Genomic DNA, 18,372 nt, shown 5'->3' on the forward strand with positions numbered 1-18,372 from the left:
AATTATTAAGATATTGTTGTCATCTAAGTTATGGTGGTTTTACCTCATAAAAAATATTCAATTTCTTTAATACATGAAAGATAACTTAAAATTAGTAAGTTACGAGTCAGGGACATCACCGGTGGCGGAGGCAGGATTCTGACTTGGGTGGGGCTAAGACTAAAGAGTAAATGACTTCTAAGAATATTTCAATTTTCACATGTATAATTTGTGCAATAAATTTGATGTCTAATTGACAATTTTTATAAAAAGAATAAAGAGAGTAACAACCACTTGCATCTTCTAAATAAACTAATTTAATCCTAATATTACTATGCAGGTGGAAAAGATAGAAAGTCATAAAGAGTGGGAGAGATTAGTTACCGAGAAGGATAAGAAAATTGACTAAAATGTGAGAGGAATTGAATAATATCAAGCCACCAACCAGAATATTAGAGCATCCAATTTGTGAATTAAGCTAGATATATGTTTGAAGTTAAATGGGTGGTGCTATATATATTTTTATACGAGTATTTGTAAAGAAAAGAAGAATTTTGGGGGTGGCTATGGCATGGCCTAGTCCCCCTATTCCGCCACTGGACATCACTATCGTATCTCTAACTAGATTAGTCACGTGAGGTCATTTTTTAGTGGAAACAGGTGGTCAAGGGATACAAAAACATTAATTTTAGTTACTTAAAAAAAATTAATTTTAGTTAATGTTATTGAACATAAATTAATTTATAGTTTTCTTGAAATAAATATGCTCTAAATCACGTGTTAGCAATATATTGACCCAATTAAGATCGTCTTAATGGTAAAAAAACCTTAATATTATTAAACTTACCAAGTTACCATCTCAAAATTAACTTAGTTTTTTTTATTTCTTTATATTAAACTCACCAAAATGAATGGTGGAATAATGTTATCTTCACACCTCAAAAATGAGGTGTGGAGAGGTGGAGGAAGAGAGAAATAGGAAGAAATGAAAGAGAAAGTAAAGATATGATAGATGATTTGATTGATAGAGAAAATAGAAATAGATTAAAATGAATGTGGAAAAGAAGTTGAGAGGTGTGTATATATCATAATGAATGGTGAGATGGTAAAACAAACTTGACTTTGGCTTGACCTATAAATTTCAACTACAAAAGACATACATTAAAATAGCCATTTAAAAAACGCGTATCTTTTGCCTTTGTTAGTTTCCTTCCTCAACAGGTTAATGCTGTAAAGAGGGGAAGGAAGACAGAAAAGTAAAGATACAATGCATAAAGAAAATACATTTGGTAGGGTGGCTACATCAAAATTGAATGAAAGGGAATAATATTTAAAGATAGTAGAAAATTAATGATATATTGGAAAAGTTGTAATCATCATGTTACTTGATTTTTCTTTTTTTTTTTGTATTGGGTTGAAGTACCCCTTATACTTCGTTTCAATATAATTTTTTGTTTATAAAAAAAAAACAGAAACAAAAAACTAGAGAAAAGAACGAGGAGGAGTGAAAATAATTATCTTGTCATTAAAAAAACCCAAATAAAGCGATGCTATTATAATTAATTATAAAATAAGAAAAAAATTAAATATATTTTCACAAACTAAATCGGAATTTACATTAATTTTATAATAATATTTTGTTATTAGAATCCAGCGAGATTTTTTATCAAAAAGCTTATGACAACGTGCAGTGGTGAGTGTCTTGAAAATGACGGTATTACTACTGATCTACGTCGATAGGGTACCTGCAAAACCATTGAGTCTCAATGAACTCGAGCATCAATGCTTGAATGAAAAACATGTTATGCAAATAAACGATATTTATATTTATAGGTTTGGTGCCCTTGATGATTGCCTCAACAAGTGTGCAAGAAGTCCCTTAAGTGAGTCTTCGGACCATGTACAACCTTTGGTTGTCCCATCTTAGTTCGTTTATGTCTTGGCCTCTCGGCCTTCTAGTGGCCCATTGGTTATGAGTCAGGACGAGATGTTTTCTTCTAAGTCGTTCAGCTCGTTCTTTTGTCGAGTGCTTATGTGCACGCATTTCGGTTAACTAAAATGTTTAAGTTCGATGGCTTCATAGTCGGTCGAAACAATAGTGAAGTTGATTTTTGTGTATAATAAATACAATAAAGTGTTTTTTTTTACATTGAAAAATTATACAACATAGTGCTTATTGTAACATAAACCGAGATAAGTTATTTAAAAAAAAAGGAAGGGTTAGGCCTCAAAATAAAACAAAAGCAAACCAGAAGTTAAAACATGCAAAGATAACTCAACTTTCGCTAAATCCAGACTAACTCAACCTCTGCTAAACCCTAAATCCTTCTTGTATTGATTTTTATGTCCGCTCAAATGCTTGATCGAGACAAGTTAATTGAATTTCTTTTTCCATTGAAAAAATTACAATTGTAATTCTTTGAAAATCTATTTATTGATGATTTATTTTAAAAACATAAAATCAATTTGTTCCATAAAAAAATTCTACTGATATGAAAAATCTCTTTTTTAAGGTTAGTGAAATATATTTTTAAAGCAGAAAAATGTTAGTTTAGTCGTAGCCTTATTATTATTCATCTTTAAGCTTAGTTATCTTACAAACTTGTCTTGTCTTGTGAGAACACAAACAGAGCGAAATCACCCAAACTCTCATCAGATTCCGCCACGATCGCCGGATCTTTCTTCAACCACCGCCTACCGCCGTTCATCTCCGTCGTCGGCGCCGGTAAAGCCAATTCAATCACCCTCTTCTCTTCTTCTGTTTTTTCTCCCTTCCTTAACTCCCGGATCTGTCACAATTGAATTCACTCCATCGAGTTACCACGGTTCGATTTTCGATGAATCCTCTTTCCGATTGGACTTTCACATTTCTGTATCAAACACTCTCACAAATTTCACGAAATTCGAATCTCGTGTGTCGGTGTTTGTATCATGCATGTAGGTATATCGTATATATCGTATAGGTAGGTATATGAACGAAGTGACATTGAGATCTAGCGTAGCTTCATTGACAAGCATCGAATTAGATTCAGAAATGCATCATGCAATCGTGAATATGCTTGATTGATAATTGAAAGAAAAAATAGATAAAGAAATTGAACTTGTTTTGTGGTAATGTTGCTCAATTGATCAGATTTGTGCATTTGCGAAATTGAATGTCTGAATTTTGTAATGTAACTCTTGAATTAGAAATGGGTAGTTGAGTTCTACTTAGATACATGCTTGTTCAAGGTAGCTCACAATTCACAACCTTTGCTTGCACAGGAACTCTGAGTGTGAGGATTCTGAGCTGGTGATCCGTGTGCCCGAGGTATCGGTATCGAGTAACGTGGCATGAACTTGATGTTCTTCGATCCTTGAAGGTTGAGGTAGCATAAAGGACAAAAAGATGTTTTCATTGTTTTATGGACTATGGAAGCACATGTTCAGCAAGTTAGAGCTTCACGTACTCATTCTGGGGATTGATAAAGCTGGCAAGACGGTAATACATCTTCAAATACCGTAATTTTAGCAAATCACTGAACTTTGATGTGGTGCTTTGAATTGCTATATAATACATAATATTTTTGTAGACTTTGCTGGAGAAGATGAAGACAATGTACTCAAATGTGGAAGGCCTTCCTCCTGATCGAATTGTTCCAACCGTGGGATTGAACATCGGTCGCACTGAAGTGGCAAATAGAAAACTTGTGTTCTGGGACCTTGGAGGCCAGGTATGACAATAAGTAGGCAATATTTTTTTGTTTGTTTAAGTTCTGTAATAATGATATTAGCATAAATTGTTAGTTTAGTTTGGCAAAGTAAATTTGCTCATTGATCCTAATGTTCAAATAATTTCATTTTATAAAGGTAATAGGTAAATCAATAATCATCTACGTAGTGAGATGTAGTTTTTTATGCTTTTTCATATCTAAATGCGATTAATGAAAGAATAAGAAACTGTTTTGCCAAAAAATCATGGAAGAGCTATATCGAACTAGCTGGTTTAATGTTTTCTGAATTTTGTGTGCGCTATTTTATCTTCCATACAGAACATCTGCTCTTTGCTTTGTAGATTGTTACGTGAGCGACATAATTTAAACCTTCTATTTTATCCTTTTGATGATGGAAGCTTGAACTGACTTGTTAAAGTTGGCAATGCTTAAGGAGATTTGTAATTGAAAAATCAATCAAACAGTGCTTCATTTTTAACTGTAACCTGTAGATAGCAGGAATAGAATGTATTGTTTGGTGCAGAGAACATACTCGAAGCTCTTTGTAATGATTTTATATTATTCTGCTCCTTTTCATATTTTCTGTTTGTAATTTTGTGAGTGTTTAACTGGGACGGGGTAGGGTGTAAAAATGTTACAAGATATTAATATAAGTACCCTTCTTATCAGCCTGGTCTTCGCTCAATCTGGGAGAAATATTATGAAGAGGCACATGCTGTTATATTTGTCGTAGATGCTGCTTGTCCGTCACGCTTTGAAGATGCGAAGTCTGCACTTGGTTAGTGAAATTTGATTTTAGTATTTGTAAATAACTAAATATATACTTCTTAAAGTGTTGGTTTGAAGTTCTGATTATAGATATGGTAGAAACGAACAGCACAGTGATGATTTAATAACTGACTTGTTTACCAGAAAAGGTGCTTCGGCATGAGGATCTCCAAGGAGCGCCTCTTTTGATATTAGCAAACAAGCAGGTGAGAGTAACTCTTTTATCCTTTTCCTATAGCATCATAGCTTGCCCTTTGCTCTAATGAATGCGTCAAATAGTTCTAATATAGTCTAGTCTATATCCTTTCTGTACGCGTTCAATGCCTTGTTAAATATACCTCAGGGTACCGGTTCTGCACTTCTGCTTATCCAAGCTCTAGGCAACTTAAGGGTACAAGATATTTTTCATTTTGGTTTTGAAAAAAGAATGTTTTGTGACAAATTGATTTATGTAGCATTTCAGCACTATAAGCTCTCTTCTAATCTTCTTCCTCTTTTTCCCCTGATATATATGTCAACTTAGCCTCTTAGTCTTAGCCTTTTTGTGGAAGTTCACGAGTAAAATATAGCACAATGGTATTCTATCTAAGCCATCCTTGAGGTTTCAACGTTTCACCATTATTGTCTACATTTTCAGTTTCCTCATTTGTTGTCCTCCTCTTTCTTGCCCTCTTCTATGTGTTTTATCAATACAGTGATAGCCATATGTGACATTCTTGTAATTGCAGGATCTTCCTGAGGCAGTAACAGCTGAAGAACTCGCTCGATATCTAGACTTAAAGAAGCTGGATGAAAGACTTTTCATGTTTGAAGCCGTTTCAGCATATGATGGGTAAGTAGAAGTTGATAAAGTTGTGTCAACTTCTGTGATGACTGATTATCAATTACCATTTCAGTAACGATTGAGATATGAGTTCTGGAGTACACGTTCTTCTGTATTGTTTGTAAAAAAATAACATAATGAAGCACTTAACTGAAGGGGCTTTCTTTCGAAATTTGCAGGTTGGGTATTAGGGAAAGTGCAGAATGGTTGGTGCAAGTTATGGACAGAAGCAAGAGGACTGAAATGTTGAGAGAGCGGGCAGGGGCAATGGGTTCAGGTCCTTCATAGAAGGGTCTTCCATTAAACTGAAGTGATTTCCCCATTCCTTTATATCTTTGTAAATCCAAAATTGAAATATACATGATTAGAAGTCATTGAGAAGTAAAGGAACATCTCGGTGCTACATTAAACTGAGCCTTGAAATTATGTCTTGATTTAATTTGTAATATTGCACATAAGAGGTTCAGTCCAACATCTCAGAGAGCAGAGTTTTCTTCAGCCATGCCTATATGGTCAATCTGTCAAGTTCTGGGCTGGAAGGATTTTCTATTTCTGCCTCTATTCATGCTTTTGTCAAACAAGATTTGATGTTTCCTATTAGAATAAAATTTTATTTACTTTCCTATCTGTACCATTACCACTGCATAGCCATACAGATTACAAATCCATGTAGTGATACGGCATTGTGTAAAGTAAAATATAAGTCCTCCCATTCCGAAAAAATACAAATTCTTTCCAAACAATCTCTGTGTGTTTGGTTTCCAATTGACCCCAGTTTGTATGCCAACGGAGGTAAGGAGCCTCTTTCACGTTTGGACCCTTAGAATTCCATATTGGACATTCCAATACACGAAATGGGGTTTTCAATTGAAAATCAAAAACTTAGTAGAACTGCTGACCCAAGCTCAAACCAGGTTAAATTGAATCAACCTTACTATGACATACCAGTGAACTTATTGCTCCAAGGATGGGGTCCTATGTTCAAAAATATACTAACATTTACTATTGAAGAGAAGTTATGATCTGTCTATTATTTCCTTTAGCAGTTCTTTTTCTGTATTTAGCATTTTTAGCCACAGTTTTACTCTTAAAATGTTGGTAGCCCTGAATATCATATCAGTGGAGCTGCCCAGCACAATTTACAGAATTCAGTGCCTTGGTGGTCTAGTGAATACACACTTGTCCCTTTGGGTCTATCCATGTAGCTTTGAGGTTTTAGAATTGTTGGCTCTTTCATGAGCTAATAAGTCACATAGATGTCTTTGGCAAAATGCAATAGATGGGGAATTGCTTTTGCCATCACGATTATTTGCCTAATGACATGTACTTTCTCTGTGACAAACAGAAAACTCTCAGTTCAAAACTTCAAATACAAACACTTGGTTATTTTTTCTCACTTATAAAACCATTTTGAGTAGAATAAAAGTGAACAAAAGTTTTGAATTGAATGTGAAGCAAAGAAGTAATGAGTTCTCTATACATCTATAGGCAAAATATTTTTTTATGAAAGAATGCTGTTGAAATTTCAGAAAAAGTAAAAATTTGGCTAGACCTTCAACAAAATCTTAGGAGAATTATTTCTTGGTACTAATCTCCTATTTGTTTGTCAATTTTGGCTCCTAATTGAGCATTTGTTCTAACAAAAACAAGACCGTGATAAAAACCAAGTCTTCAAATATCTTAAACGAGTAACGACATAGTTAGATCAACATATTTTTCCTCAGAATCAATTTTGGCACCTAGAAGCTACTCACATGAGCTTCTCTCCACAATTGATATTAGCTTGAGAATCAACTTTAGAAGATTTTTCAAATATACACCGAGTAAAAGCTCATGAGCGGCTTTTATTAAATCTCTTTAGAATTTGGATGCAGGAAGCTAGTTCCATCTTACATTTTCAGCACACCAATTAAACATTGATCACAGACCATTGCATTCTGAAATTAATATCAACTAATAAAGAAAACTAAAAAGCAAGAAGTAAAAAGCTTAAACAAACTTAACTCTTGAAATAAGCCAGAACTGCATTTTAGGCTTCTAACTCAGCAGAAATCAGGTCTATTTCTCTTACAAACTGATATACAACCTCTCTGCTGATCCCTCAAGATCCTGATTTCAGAAAACTCCTTCAAATCCTCAAGGCTTAAATACTGCTGCTTCACCATCCTCAAGGAATTACCCCCAATGTCATGAATCCAAATATAAGGGTGACAAGTTTCATCATAGTAATACAACAAGCTCTTCAATCCCCCAACATCACTGCCTCTGATCCTTCCAGCATGAGGCACATATGCTTTGTATATGTGTTTACTCTTCACTCTCTTAGAAGACCCTGGCTTCAAAGTGTGAACCTTCTTCAGTATTGACCCCACCCTTATCTGCAGCTCCACTGGCCTGTCACTGAGGTTATAAATCCTTGTCCCTAATCCACAGGCTTGAGTGTGGTCAAAGCAGCCGTCAAAGCAACCACCAAGAGATAGAAGGCTCAAACCTCTCATTTTTCCGATGAGGGACTCTAACTGCTTCTTAGTGATTGAGCTTCCAACCAGCTTCTTTTATAGAGGCTATAGAAGCTTCATCTATATGCTATTGTTATAAAGTGGAGCTCTTAAGCAACTTTAGTCAATGTATTAATATTTTAATGTCTTTTAAGTTTTAACTCTTTGATAAAATCTTTTATTCTCAAATGATGTCTCAATTTCTTGTTCCATAAATGAACCCGGAGGACCCGGATTCCCTACAGTAAAAAATCCTGCATTTGGCGCACTCAGGAGTCCTCAGCCGTCCAAAGATATTATACCGTTAAAATAGTCTATTTATACATGAACCGTAAGATTTTGTTTGAACGACTATAATTCTCTAACTTCACTCAACTTAGGATTCCCTTAATGCAGAAGTTCATACTCAAAATCTTGTGATTTCAATTAAAAAGGACATGAATGGAACGGTTAAAAACTTGGCATGTCAAAATTGTATCGGTCAAACATAAAATTGAGACAACATTTGGATAGGGAAGATTTCAACCTCTAGCTTTTACTTGTGACACAACTAAACTTTGGTAAGTGTTTTCTGCGGCTGTGATCATAAAAGAACATGAAACAGATTATGTAGAGACGTGCACTTTAGAATCCTTACTACGATATTGCTTGATCCCTCCATCAAGGAAATGGTAGGGTCCAATGAGCACAAGAAGACAGTGGGAAAGTTTACTTGCACTGACATAAATTTTGGGGACAGAAGAAACACATAAAATGGATTTTCTTCAGATTCGTGGGGTGGGAAAATGAGGCTATTGGTGGTTATACATGACATTCACATATTCATGATAAGGCAGCATATGATGTTACCTCACCTTTTATCACAAGAGTTAGTTTTTGTTTTCAATTCAAGCTTCAAAGTAAATAGCCTTTCCTTCCAATAAGAAATGCTTCTTGAGCTCATAATTTTTTTGGATTACTCGGTGTTGACTATTTCTACCGCAAGTAGATGTGAAATTAGTCCATCATTCATCATTAACGCATGAAGCGATAGGGAGTTGATCAATGAGTTCTTTTTCTATTTACAAGAGTAGAAATCAACCATCACTTACTTAAGGGACAAAATACTACTACATCAGCACAACTCGGTTTTCTGGAATTACTCTTCATTAATTCATTAAGCATAAAACAAAGAATGTACATAAACAAGTTATTCATTTGTTTTGCAAAACCCAATGCTTATACGCATGCTATGACATACATGGCAAGTTGACAAACATCTTTCGTGATATGATACTTACGATTCTTAGCCCCCCAAAAAAAAGTTCATTTAACTGTCAATTTTCATATATTTTTTGCATTTGTAATTAGTCTGTGTTGCCTGTGATTCCCTTCTTTAAAAACGAAAAAGAACAAAACTTAATTTTCCCCCTCTTTTGGTCTTTAGCATCTCAAAGTCATTTTAGAATTTGACTAATCCAAGTGGAATCATATACATCTAATTAAAGAGACAAAAAATTCCTAGCGCATAACTCATTGATTTAATTTGACCAATAGATTAAGATCATTACAAAAATAAGATTGATATTATATCAACTATATATCCAAGACAAAAGTTCTGTGATAAAAATATTTCCCTATCAAGGTAAGACAGACCTTAATTATCGCCATCTAGTGACACATGTAGGTTAGTTCCCTTGCTAAAAAACCGCCTAGGGGGGTCCAATTGCACAACATTTTCTATATGTAAGATACAAATTGTGCTGATTACTATATATCTTTGCATGAATTACCTTGATTCATAATTCAGCTTGTGACTCCTTTTACTTTTTTTTTTTACTTCAACATGCTATCAAAGTATTATATATTTGTTAATACAGTCAAACTCATCAATTAAAATAGCAACAAAAATGGATGATAGGGGTTAATTTAATTTAAACAAGGGTCTTGACTTTGTACTTGATTGAGAAGTTTTACTGTCTGGCTCGAAGAGGATTGTTTACTGTGAATAACTGTGAATAATGTATGTCATCCCAAATAAAATAAAAAAAGAATACTCTCTTGGAAGAAGTAAAATGTCTCTTATTTTCTAAAATGAGTTTATTTTTAAGATAAGTAAAACTATATCTACCACTTGTTTAATTAAAAAATTAATGTTAATCTAAGAGGAGAGACAATATTTGCTTTGATTATCAGAAAAGAAATTTTACAGCACTAAATTCTTATCACACAAACAACCAGTCTAGAAAAATTCTAAGCTATGAAGAGTTTTGGGTGGAATCTTGAAGGAACTTACATGTAAATGCAAACAGTAACATGTATGGATTTATTTTTAATTTTATAAAAATCACTTCTTTCCTCATAAAAAACTCACGGTAACTTCTTCCAGAATCAAAACTTTCCCAAATTTAAAAACCTGCTAAATTTCAAAACGCAATTATTTCAAGGAATGTACAGTTGGTGACAACATAAGGAACAGCATGTGAATGAACAGCACCCCAGGTATTCCACTTAGTTTTAAGCACATGGAGAAGTCACTTTCAGTGTTTAGTGAACTATTATAGTATGATTATGATACAAAAATATAAAGGCTTAATAGCTCTTTTGGTCCCTCACTTATCACAAATTTGCATTTTTAGTCCCTCTAGAAAAAATTAGCAAAATTAATCTCTCACATTTACACACTTTTACCATTTTAGTCCCAAATAGGGATTATTTTTACAAAAAATTAAGCAATGTGGAGGACCAAAAGTGCTAACTTTTTTATTGGGGACCAAAAGTGCAAAATTGTGATAAGTGAGGGACCAAAAGACCTATTAAGCCAAATATAAATACCTTACAAAAGGTTAAAGGATAGTCTCAATTTTTCAAAGTGTACAAAAAAAGATCGTCACATCCCTAAAGAAGCAATTTGATTCATAATTTGATTCAAACTATCTTTCATCACACTACTAGTGCTTAACTTTAGTGCAGAAAATGTCCAAAGCACTATAAAGTCAACATCATGGGTTATAACAAAAAAATAATGAGATTCACAAGTTCATAGCATGAACTTTCTCTCTGTTGGCAAAAAGATACAGTCTCCAATAATGTCATACCGCTGTAGGATTAACCACTTCTGTGACAAACTAAATTTCTAATGTTGGAACTGTACAAATTATAAATAAATAAGACCAGGTTAAATGAAAAAGCATAGCTTTTGGGATTTTGAGAGCAAGAAGGAAGAATTTACACAAAAAAGAAATTTATTTTTCATGATTTTCGTCAGTGGGATCTATCTTGATTATGAGAGGATGGCTGAGATCCGAAGATGTTTCAGCCACAATCGGTAACTCCGGCGAGGAAGTTAACCCATCAATATCTTCATTTTCGGCCAAGGCTTTATCCAAAGCAGATTTGGCAACTTTAGTCACACATACCATAAGAACCACTGCATAAACCAGAAATAACAGAGCTTAGCCTAGCTAATCAGATTAAGAAAATTGGAAACTTGTTCACATTCAAGATAATTCTTGCAGCATGGAAATACTTGCAATGTCCAATCATATCCTAGCAAATGAACTCCCTTTCCATTCCAAACTCAAGAATTTACCTATCATTATCATCTACAAGACAATTAACTAAAGAATATAGATCCTACAATTTAATACTCTGTTATTTGTTATGCCTTGCGAAACACATCATGTTAAACATATTAATAAAAAAATGCAAGTTAAAAAGATTAATCTATGTTCAAAACTTGACTCATGACAGAACTCACCACAATCATAAAAATCATTTAAATCTAAGACAGTTAAGTATAAAAATAATGACTATGACTATGGTGAGGAAGATGATTTTATTCTTTCCCTCATTTGCGTACTAAATTTTAAGTCATCTTTTCTTTTTGCCACAAAAAAAGAAAGATAGAAAAATGTGGCTGTAGAACAAAGCCCCTGGAAACAGAGCATGTGTGAGTCTCAAGAGACCATCAGCTACCGGGCCCTAGCATTCAGCACAAGTTGCAGCCACTGGGCTGGCAGCAGACAAAGTTGGCTGGCCAGCCTTCCCATTCAAAGAAAATACAAGCAAATCAAAAAGGGTGAGACAGGACGAAAAGAGAGAGACAGAGTAACTTCATATGAAGTCACAGGCTAACAGAAATGTCTTCAAGAAGAACAGGGGCTTCCAACCAGAATCTTGTAGAGTTCTTTTTGCCCTAAACCATGAGGAGATTTTAAAGCCCGGTTCTGATTTAAATGCTGCACAAATGAGCTGCATTCATGTATCGTATGAGCAATGTAGAAGTCACATTGGAACAGGAATTGCAGGGCAAAATTGAGTCACCACACATGCAAAAATGCAATTAGTAACTTTCCATACTATATATTTATCCAAGAGCTTCATAATCTATATAGTAAGTAAGAAAAGCAAACTACAACTCCTGATAAACCAGCTAACTGCGAACATATTATGCAATGAAGTTTTGGAGACACATATAAAGTGTGGAAACAAAGTAACTTACCCGATACTACGAGGCCAAAAACGATAAACGCCTGCATCCACAAGAAAAAGAAATGTATAAGATATATCAGTTGAAGATGATGTGAGAATGATATAAGCACAACTATCCGATACAGGTGACAGTGTTACCCATTACTTGAGACAAATCTACCAATTACTTAAAAGACTCATTAATATAAAGATTACAGAATGGCATGTCTTACCCAGCGAGTCTTTGAGAACTCACTCCAACCATGTGTCACATCAGAAAGATCTTTAAGAGTAGTTCCAACATATACAAGTGCCAGAGTTATTGGCTGCAACAGAAACAATATCAGGCATTAGCATATTGCTGTAATTGGAGTCCCATCTACTGAGCAATAAGAACATGTGCATGGTGGTTTAGAGGGCAAACCACCTGATTTCTACCGTCAATCCAAAGGGGGAATGGATGCAATACTGAGTTACTAACAACAACAAATATGTATAACAAGAATGTTGACAGCATGAGCACTAGGAATCTTATGGTGATATTTCTACTTGTTCATAGATTTATTTAGCACGTCAAAATGCCTCCTCATACCAAACACCAAAGCCCGGACTGATGCAGACAATCATATAGAAGTATATGAACATTAAATGAACTTGGTTTTAAGACCTAATTAAATGTACTATCTGCCTAAAGCGTAAACAGAAAGCATATCTTTTATAGGATTGACAAAAGATGGAATGCATTTATTGACCCCACCCTTAGAATAGACTCCAAGCACAATAAGAACGGCTATTTTCATTTTTATTTAGGTACAAATAAAAAGGAACAACTCCGATAGCTTTTAAAGGTTTCAAGATCACCATTAAGCATATGCATCTTTTGATTGAAACATTTCAGAATTTTTTTTATTAAAAAGCAAGTGAGTGAGTGACGGCTAGAAAAAATCCAACTAACTCTGAACAATTTTGAAAATCATAAAGCACAATATAAATTTATAATTAGACTAATTCCTAAATATATTGATCAAGGACGAAAAAGATACCATCATTCCTAACCACGAAGCCAGCATGTATTCCCCAATTGAAACAGGAGTCACCGACAGAAGATAATTTAACATATTAAATGGAAGTAGTGGAACAAGCCGCAGCAGTAATACAATCTGTAAGAACAAAGAAAGAAATAACCAAAATGAATACTATTATACCCAGTCAATAACAAGAATATGAAGCAAACAGATAGCACAGTAATAGACCTTAAGCAATAACAGGAAAATGAACGACATATGCCATTGGTACAGTTACAGGGATGGGTAGTTTTATAAACAATTAGTGGAAAAATCTAATTTCTCCTTAAGGGCGCATTTAGAAGAGCTTTTGCGGAGTTTATTTAGGCTTATATATAAGCACTTAAGCATATATTACATTCATAGCCCCTTTGCTACAGCTTTTTAATGAAAGAAAAAAAATACTGTTATTTTGAAGAAGAAAAATCACTTTAATTTTTTTTAAGTGTTTGCTTCAGCTTTTGAAAAAATCAGAATACAAAATAATTGTATATCTGATTATTTTGAGTAGCTTGTGAAAAAAAACAGAAAATATAATTATCATTTAAGTGTTTTTTATAATTGTAACCCAATGAAAATCATGGTTGTAAAGTATCATGTAATTATAGTAACTAAGATAACAATAACATTTGTATTTATTGTGCCTCAGTACGTGTTGAAATTGAAACACATGGATTCTTTCACATGTCTCTTGTTCCTTTACTTCCTTAACACAGCAATACTACTTTGGTACACCAAAACCACAGAAATGTTGAAGTACATAATTTCATGACCCCCTCACTTCACCAAGAGTTCTCAAGTTTAGATTTTAGAAAGAATCCCAGAAAAAGGTAAAATCAAGAGGAATCTTAGAAAGTAAATACCAAAAGACTAAAGAATTTCATGACAATGTTAAAAAATGTATACAAACCTTAAAGCCAGATCGGCGAATCGCAATTGCCACAGATCTAAATTGTGGATAGTCCTTCAACTTAGAAACAACGAATGATCTTCCAATCTATACAAAAGGACAAAGATAAGATTAAGTAACATCATAGGATACAAACAACAATATCATGATATGGAAATACATGGGTCATAATGAAGCCCAACTAAAATGGAAAGGAGATTGCAAAAATCACATAGTGAAGAAAGAGAACCGTGTACTAATCCATCAAATAACTACGCAGTATCAAGTCGTTGACAAAAAAAATGGAACTATTCTGACAACTACTTAGAAATGTAAAATTTGAAGAACTTACCGTTCTACCAAGAATAAATGCAGCTCCTGCCCCTAAAGTTGCACCAATAGAGTCAGCAACAAAGCCCACTGGAAGCCCAAAAAGATAACCACCGCCAAGCTGAAGGAGGAGTAACAAGTAAAGTGACTCAGCAAATTTATGTGATTTTGCTGGTTCAAGTTTTCTTCTAATGCGCCACGTAATGTAATTGAGATGGAAAATCAAAGCATCAAGTGGAACAGGGGAGAAAATCACTATGGCATGCCAAAAGTCATACCATGAAGCCTAAGCAAATAACAAATGCAAGTCCTTGCAATATGAAAATTATCTCTCTCACTACTTTTTTTCACATCATTGATGGCCTCCTTTATCCCGAGTAACCTATCATTCAGCCTTTTTTTTTTTGTTACAAAAAATGGTAGAACGGAGAGAAAGCACCTCCAGACTACCGGGCAGGGCGCCAGTGGCATGCTGGGGAGGCCAGCAGAGGCCCACTCCTAGAAGGAGCGCCGGGGGATCTCCCCGAGGAGGGTTGCCCACCAACTGGGATTTTACTGACCCCAGGGGGATTCGAACCCTCGACCTTTGAGAGGTGAGAGCTAAACCCGGAACCTGAAGCCAGTTGTGCCAACCCATGTTGGCATCATTCAGCCTTTTGAACTAAATAGACACATTACGTTTCCAATTTCTACCATTAGAGTTAGAAGAAAATGTTAACCCTTCCACGATTAATACAGGTAACATTAGGGATGGTAATTTTTCATTGCATTTGGGATATTGCACATATACGTACCAAAATTTTGACCAAAATATTACAGACAAGTACATTGCTAGTATTTGAGAATACCATTTCACAAGAAATTAAATAAGTTGTGCAAAAAATGTCAGGGTAAGAATGGATCTTACAGTAAGTACTGAAGCTGGAACTGCCAAGACAGTCAAAGGAATGTAAGCAACAGCCCTGAAAATCACCAAACAAATAAATTCATGAAACATGCCAACTTGTATATGCGTAATTACAAATTTCCACAGCACCGCAATTAAGATCAATATGTTGCACCCCTGCTACCTTCACTGTGTTTTCAAGGGGGGAACTGTAAGAACATTCTGAATTTGATTTAATACTATCAAGTATCAAAATCTATAACACAGGGTCTTACAATCATGGGAGTTCGCACCATTCATACAAGCCAATAACAATACATCAAGCATACAGCAATATGTCAGACCTTCATTAGTAGTCCTAAGGGTTACGACTTACGACTCCTGCTAACTTATTTTATAATAAAAAAAGCTGTCAACATAGGCTTGGGAGTAAAGAATAGCTCCCGAACACATCAAAGATTTACACTTTCAAAATAAGTAAGACAAAACATTTAACAAAAAAATAATTTTTCTGCTTCGCCATTTCAAATGCAAAGATTTTTCAACACAACCAAAATTTCTAAATGATGTTAGACCCATAGTAATGTTTATATCAGCAAGGACAAAGTATCAGAGCTCCAGCACCAATATTTTAACTAAGCTAGTAAGCTACTTGGCACCAAGAAATTTCCCAGTCACAAATGAGACAATCAATAGCAATTAAAGAACTACACAAATTGAAACATGTTTCACAATCATGACAGTACAAAAAAATCCAATAAATTGGCTTCTTTTAAGGAAAAAAATGAAATATAACTTACAGAACAAGTGGACCCCATGGCCCAAGATCATGATCAACCCATAACAAGAAATCCTTCATCATCTGCAGAGCAAAAACATGAACAGATTAGAAAACTCACAAAATCGAAGGAACAATATCAGATGAAAAGGGGAGAGACCCAGAAGCGAAATTGAAGATAAGAGCCAAAAGGGTATTCGAAAAAGGGAACCTTTTCGACAGGGAGAGTGAAACAAGCGATGACAACAGCGGCGAGAAGGAGAACGAAAAGGGTGATCCTGAGGGCGGAGGCCCAGGAGAAAGCCATGGTTAATCGGCGACGCCAAGGCCGACACTCCTCGTCGTCGTCGTTGAAATCAGGAGAAGGTTGCTTCAACGAAGAGCGAGCTCTCAATCCCCCAAGAGTTGCCAGATTTGCTTCAAACCCAACACAAATAAATCAATCAAATCAAATGCAACCGTGCTATTTTGGTCTTATGCCATCAAATCAATCAAACGCGTAGTTTCCTTTGTCAAATTCTTCTCTTTCGTTCTTTGTTTGATTGCAATTTGCATGAAAAAGTAACAGAGTTTTGGATTTTGGATCAGAGAGAGACAGAGAGATGAGAGATTATTATCAGAGAATTGAAGAAAAGGGTAGATTTGTAATTTCACTCAGCGTTGGTTCTACTTCTTCCTTCTTCCTTCTACATGTGGCTTAACTTAACCGACTTCTTTGGAAATGGCTAGTTTTGTAATTTGACTAAGAGTTTTTATTTTTTTTGAAAATCAATCAATCAATCAATATCAATATCAATATCAATATCAATATATATTAGAAAAGAAGAACTTCTAGCATGACGTGTCGCTCTCACAGGCCAAGTTAGTGACGTGTCTCTCCGAGATTAATTCCCACTTAATTATTTACACGTCAGCTTTTCCACCTATTAATTCTTATTTAATAATTTACACATCAGCTTTTCCACCTTGGCCCTATTTGCCACATTAAATTTTAGATTTGATTAGGATTTAGGTTGTTTATTTCTTGATTTAATCTTAATTTATTTTTAATTTATTTTTAGAGCATTAATTAATTTTTATGATATTTTTATTGAATTTTCGGATTTTTAATTAATTCAGAATTTTATGAGTTTTTATTGTGATTTGCTAGATTTCGATAGTTTTTATCTATATTTATTTATTACCTTTTTAAATTGTAAATTTGATTAGGATTTAGGTTGTTTGTTTTTATGTATCTTTGTTAGATAGTTTCTGTTAAAAAAATCTTCCTAAAAAATATTGTTTTTTATATAGAGTATCAATATCAATCTATATTAGAAAATAAAAAGGGTTAGTAGAGCAAAAAAAACCTTCATACGTTCTCTATCTCTAAATACTCACACAATTTTCTCTATTTCTCCCTTCTTCATCTCAACCATGGCAAACCTCAAATCATATATGCTTCAAAAACAACATGGACCTTCACTCACTTCAATTAAATTTTTCATTATAAATTTATCCCCATCACAATTGAGAATTTTTTTTTATGGTTACCAAGGGAAATCACAATTGAGATTTGAGAGTGCATGTTCTTCAAACTCAAAAACGATTTTCTCACTTCTTGCTTCAGCCTCTTTGTTCCAGGTTTGTAAAAAACAATGCTTTGTGGCTTTGTAGACTAAGAATTGTTATCACTCAAAAGTCAAAGGCATATCATTTTCCTCATATCTCTGGTAGTCCTTCTTCTTCAATTTTAATGATTCTTTCATGTAGTTCTAGAAGTGTCTTTTGTTCGCCAAAGCATGTTAAGGGGGGGATTAAAAGTTTCTTTGATGTTGTAAGCTTATGAATTAGGCTAACCAGATCTTACTGCAGTGTGTTATCCAAATCTTAAGGTTAATGGCCATAAGTACGTACTTTAATTTGAGGCATGAAAGATTGAGATATAGGTGCATTTGAATGTATGTGAACATTTATACAAACATAGTCTTAGTGACTAACATAAGCGAGGTGAGATCAATAAAAAAAATATTGTGCATATAAAATAAAAATCAGAAAAATTCACTAAAAATACCATAAAATTTAATTAATACTCTAGAAATAAATCAAAAATAAATTAAGATAAAATCAAGAAATAAACAATCTAAATCATAATCAAATCTAAAATTTAAAAAAGTATTTTTTATGAGAATATAATTAACTTGAGATCAATA

The 18,372-nt window shown here is 34.2% G+C and overlaps 3 protein-coding genes across 4 annotated transcripts; 1 reads left to right on the plus strand and 2 right to left on the minus strand.

The window, feature by feature from the left end:
* The first annotated feature begins 2,545 nt into the window (after positions 1-2,545).
* On the plus strand, positions 2,546-5,906 carry LOC130723036 (uncharacterized). 2 transcript variants are annotated; one of them, XM_057573957.1, is made up of 7 exons: positions 2,546-2,704; positions 3,244-3,460; positions 3,552-3,692; positions 4,362-4,470; positions 4,605-4,666; positions 5,189-5,292; positions 5,463-5,906. In XM_057573957.1, the coding sequence occupies exons 2-7, from the start codon at positions 3,368-3,370 to the stop codon at positions 5,569-5,571; spliced, it is 618 nt and encodes a 205-aa protein (XP_057429940.1). In that variant the 5' UTR covers positions 2,546-2,704; positions 3,244-3,367; the 3' UTR covers positions 5,572-5,906. The 2 variants fall into 2 exon arrangements, with proteins under 2 accessions (XP_057429940.1, XP_057429941.1); XM_057573958.1 differs by lacking the exon at positions 2,546-2,704 and adding an exon at positions 2,782-2,804.
* Positions 5,907-7,098: 1,192 nt separating this feature from the next.
* On the minus strand, positions 7,099-7,851 carry LOC130723037 (uncharacterized). Its single transcript, XM_057573959.1, has one exon. It carries the CDS (start codon positions 7,779-7,781, stop codon positions 7,326-7,328), a length of 456 nt encoding a protein of 151 aa, XP_057429942.1. The 5' UTR covers positions 7,782-7,851; the 3' UTR covers positions 7,099-7,325.
* Positions 7,852-10,682: 2,831 nt separating this feature from the next.
* Positions 10,683-16,874, minus strand: LOC130723711 (uncharacterized). Its single transcript, XM_057574838.1, has 9 exons — positions 16,392-16,874; positions 16,203-16,264; positions 15,424-15,478; positions 14,539-14,637; positions 14,208-14,294; positions 13,277-13,393; positions 12,467-12,559; positions 12,265-12,295; positions 10,683-11,190 (listed from the first exon to the last, which is right to left on the minus strand). Exons 1-9 carry the CDS (start codon positions 16,485-16,487, stop codon positions 11,006-11,008), a joined length of 825 nt encoding a protein of 274 aa, XP_057430821.1. The 5' UTR covers positions 16,488-16,874; the 3' UTR covers positions 10,683-11,005.
* Between the last annotated feature and the right edge of the window lie 1,498 nt (positions 16,875-18,372).

This window comes from Lotus japonicus, chromosome 6, assembly GCF_012489685.1.
Source record: "Lotus japonicus ecotype B-129 chromosome 6, LjGifu_v1.2".
Classification (NCBI taxonomy): Eukaryota; Viridiplantae; Streptophyta; class Magnoliopsida; order Fabales; family Fabaceae; genus Lotus; species Lotus japonicus.

Excerpts from the sequence above, each read along its gene's own strand:
- LOC130723036 (XM_057573957.1), top strand. The coding sequence starts at position 3,368 with ATGTTTTCATTGTTTTATGGACTATGGAAGCACATGTTCAGCAAGTTA. Across the intron at positions 4,471-4,604 it reads AGATGCGAAGTCTGCACTTG|AAAAGGTGCTTCGGCATGAG; the intron begins GTTAGTGAAATT and ends CTTGTTTACCAG. Across the intron at positions 5,293-5,462 it reads GCCGTTTCAGCATATGATGG|GTTGGGTATTAGGGAAAGTG; the intron begins GTAAGTAGAAGT and ends CGAAATTTGCAG.
- LOC130723037 (XM_057573959.1), bottom strand. The coding sequence starts at position 7,781 with ATGAGAGGTTTGAGCCTTCTATCTCTTGGTGGTTGCTTTGACGGCTGC.
- LOC130723711 (XM_057574838.1), bottom strand. The coding sequence starts at position 16,487 with ATGGCTTTCTCCTGGGCCTCCGCCCTCAGGATCACCCTTTTCGTTCTC. Across the intron at positions 12,560-13,276 it reads CTTCGTGGTTAGGAATGATG|CCAATAACTCTGGCACTTGT; the intron begins GTATCTTTTTCG and ends TTTCTGTTGCAG. Across the intron at positions 11,191-12,264 it reads TTTTGGCCTCGTAGTATCGG|TGGTTCTTATGGTATGTGTG; the intron begins GTAAGTTACTTT and ends TGGTTTATGCAG.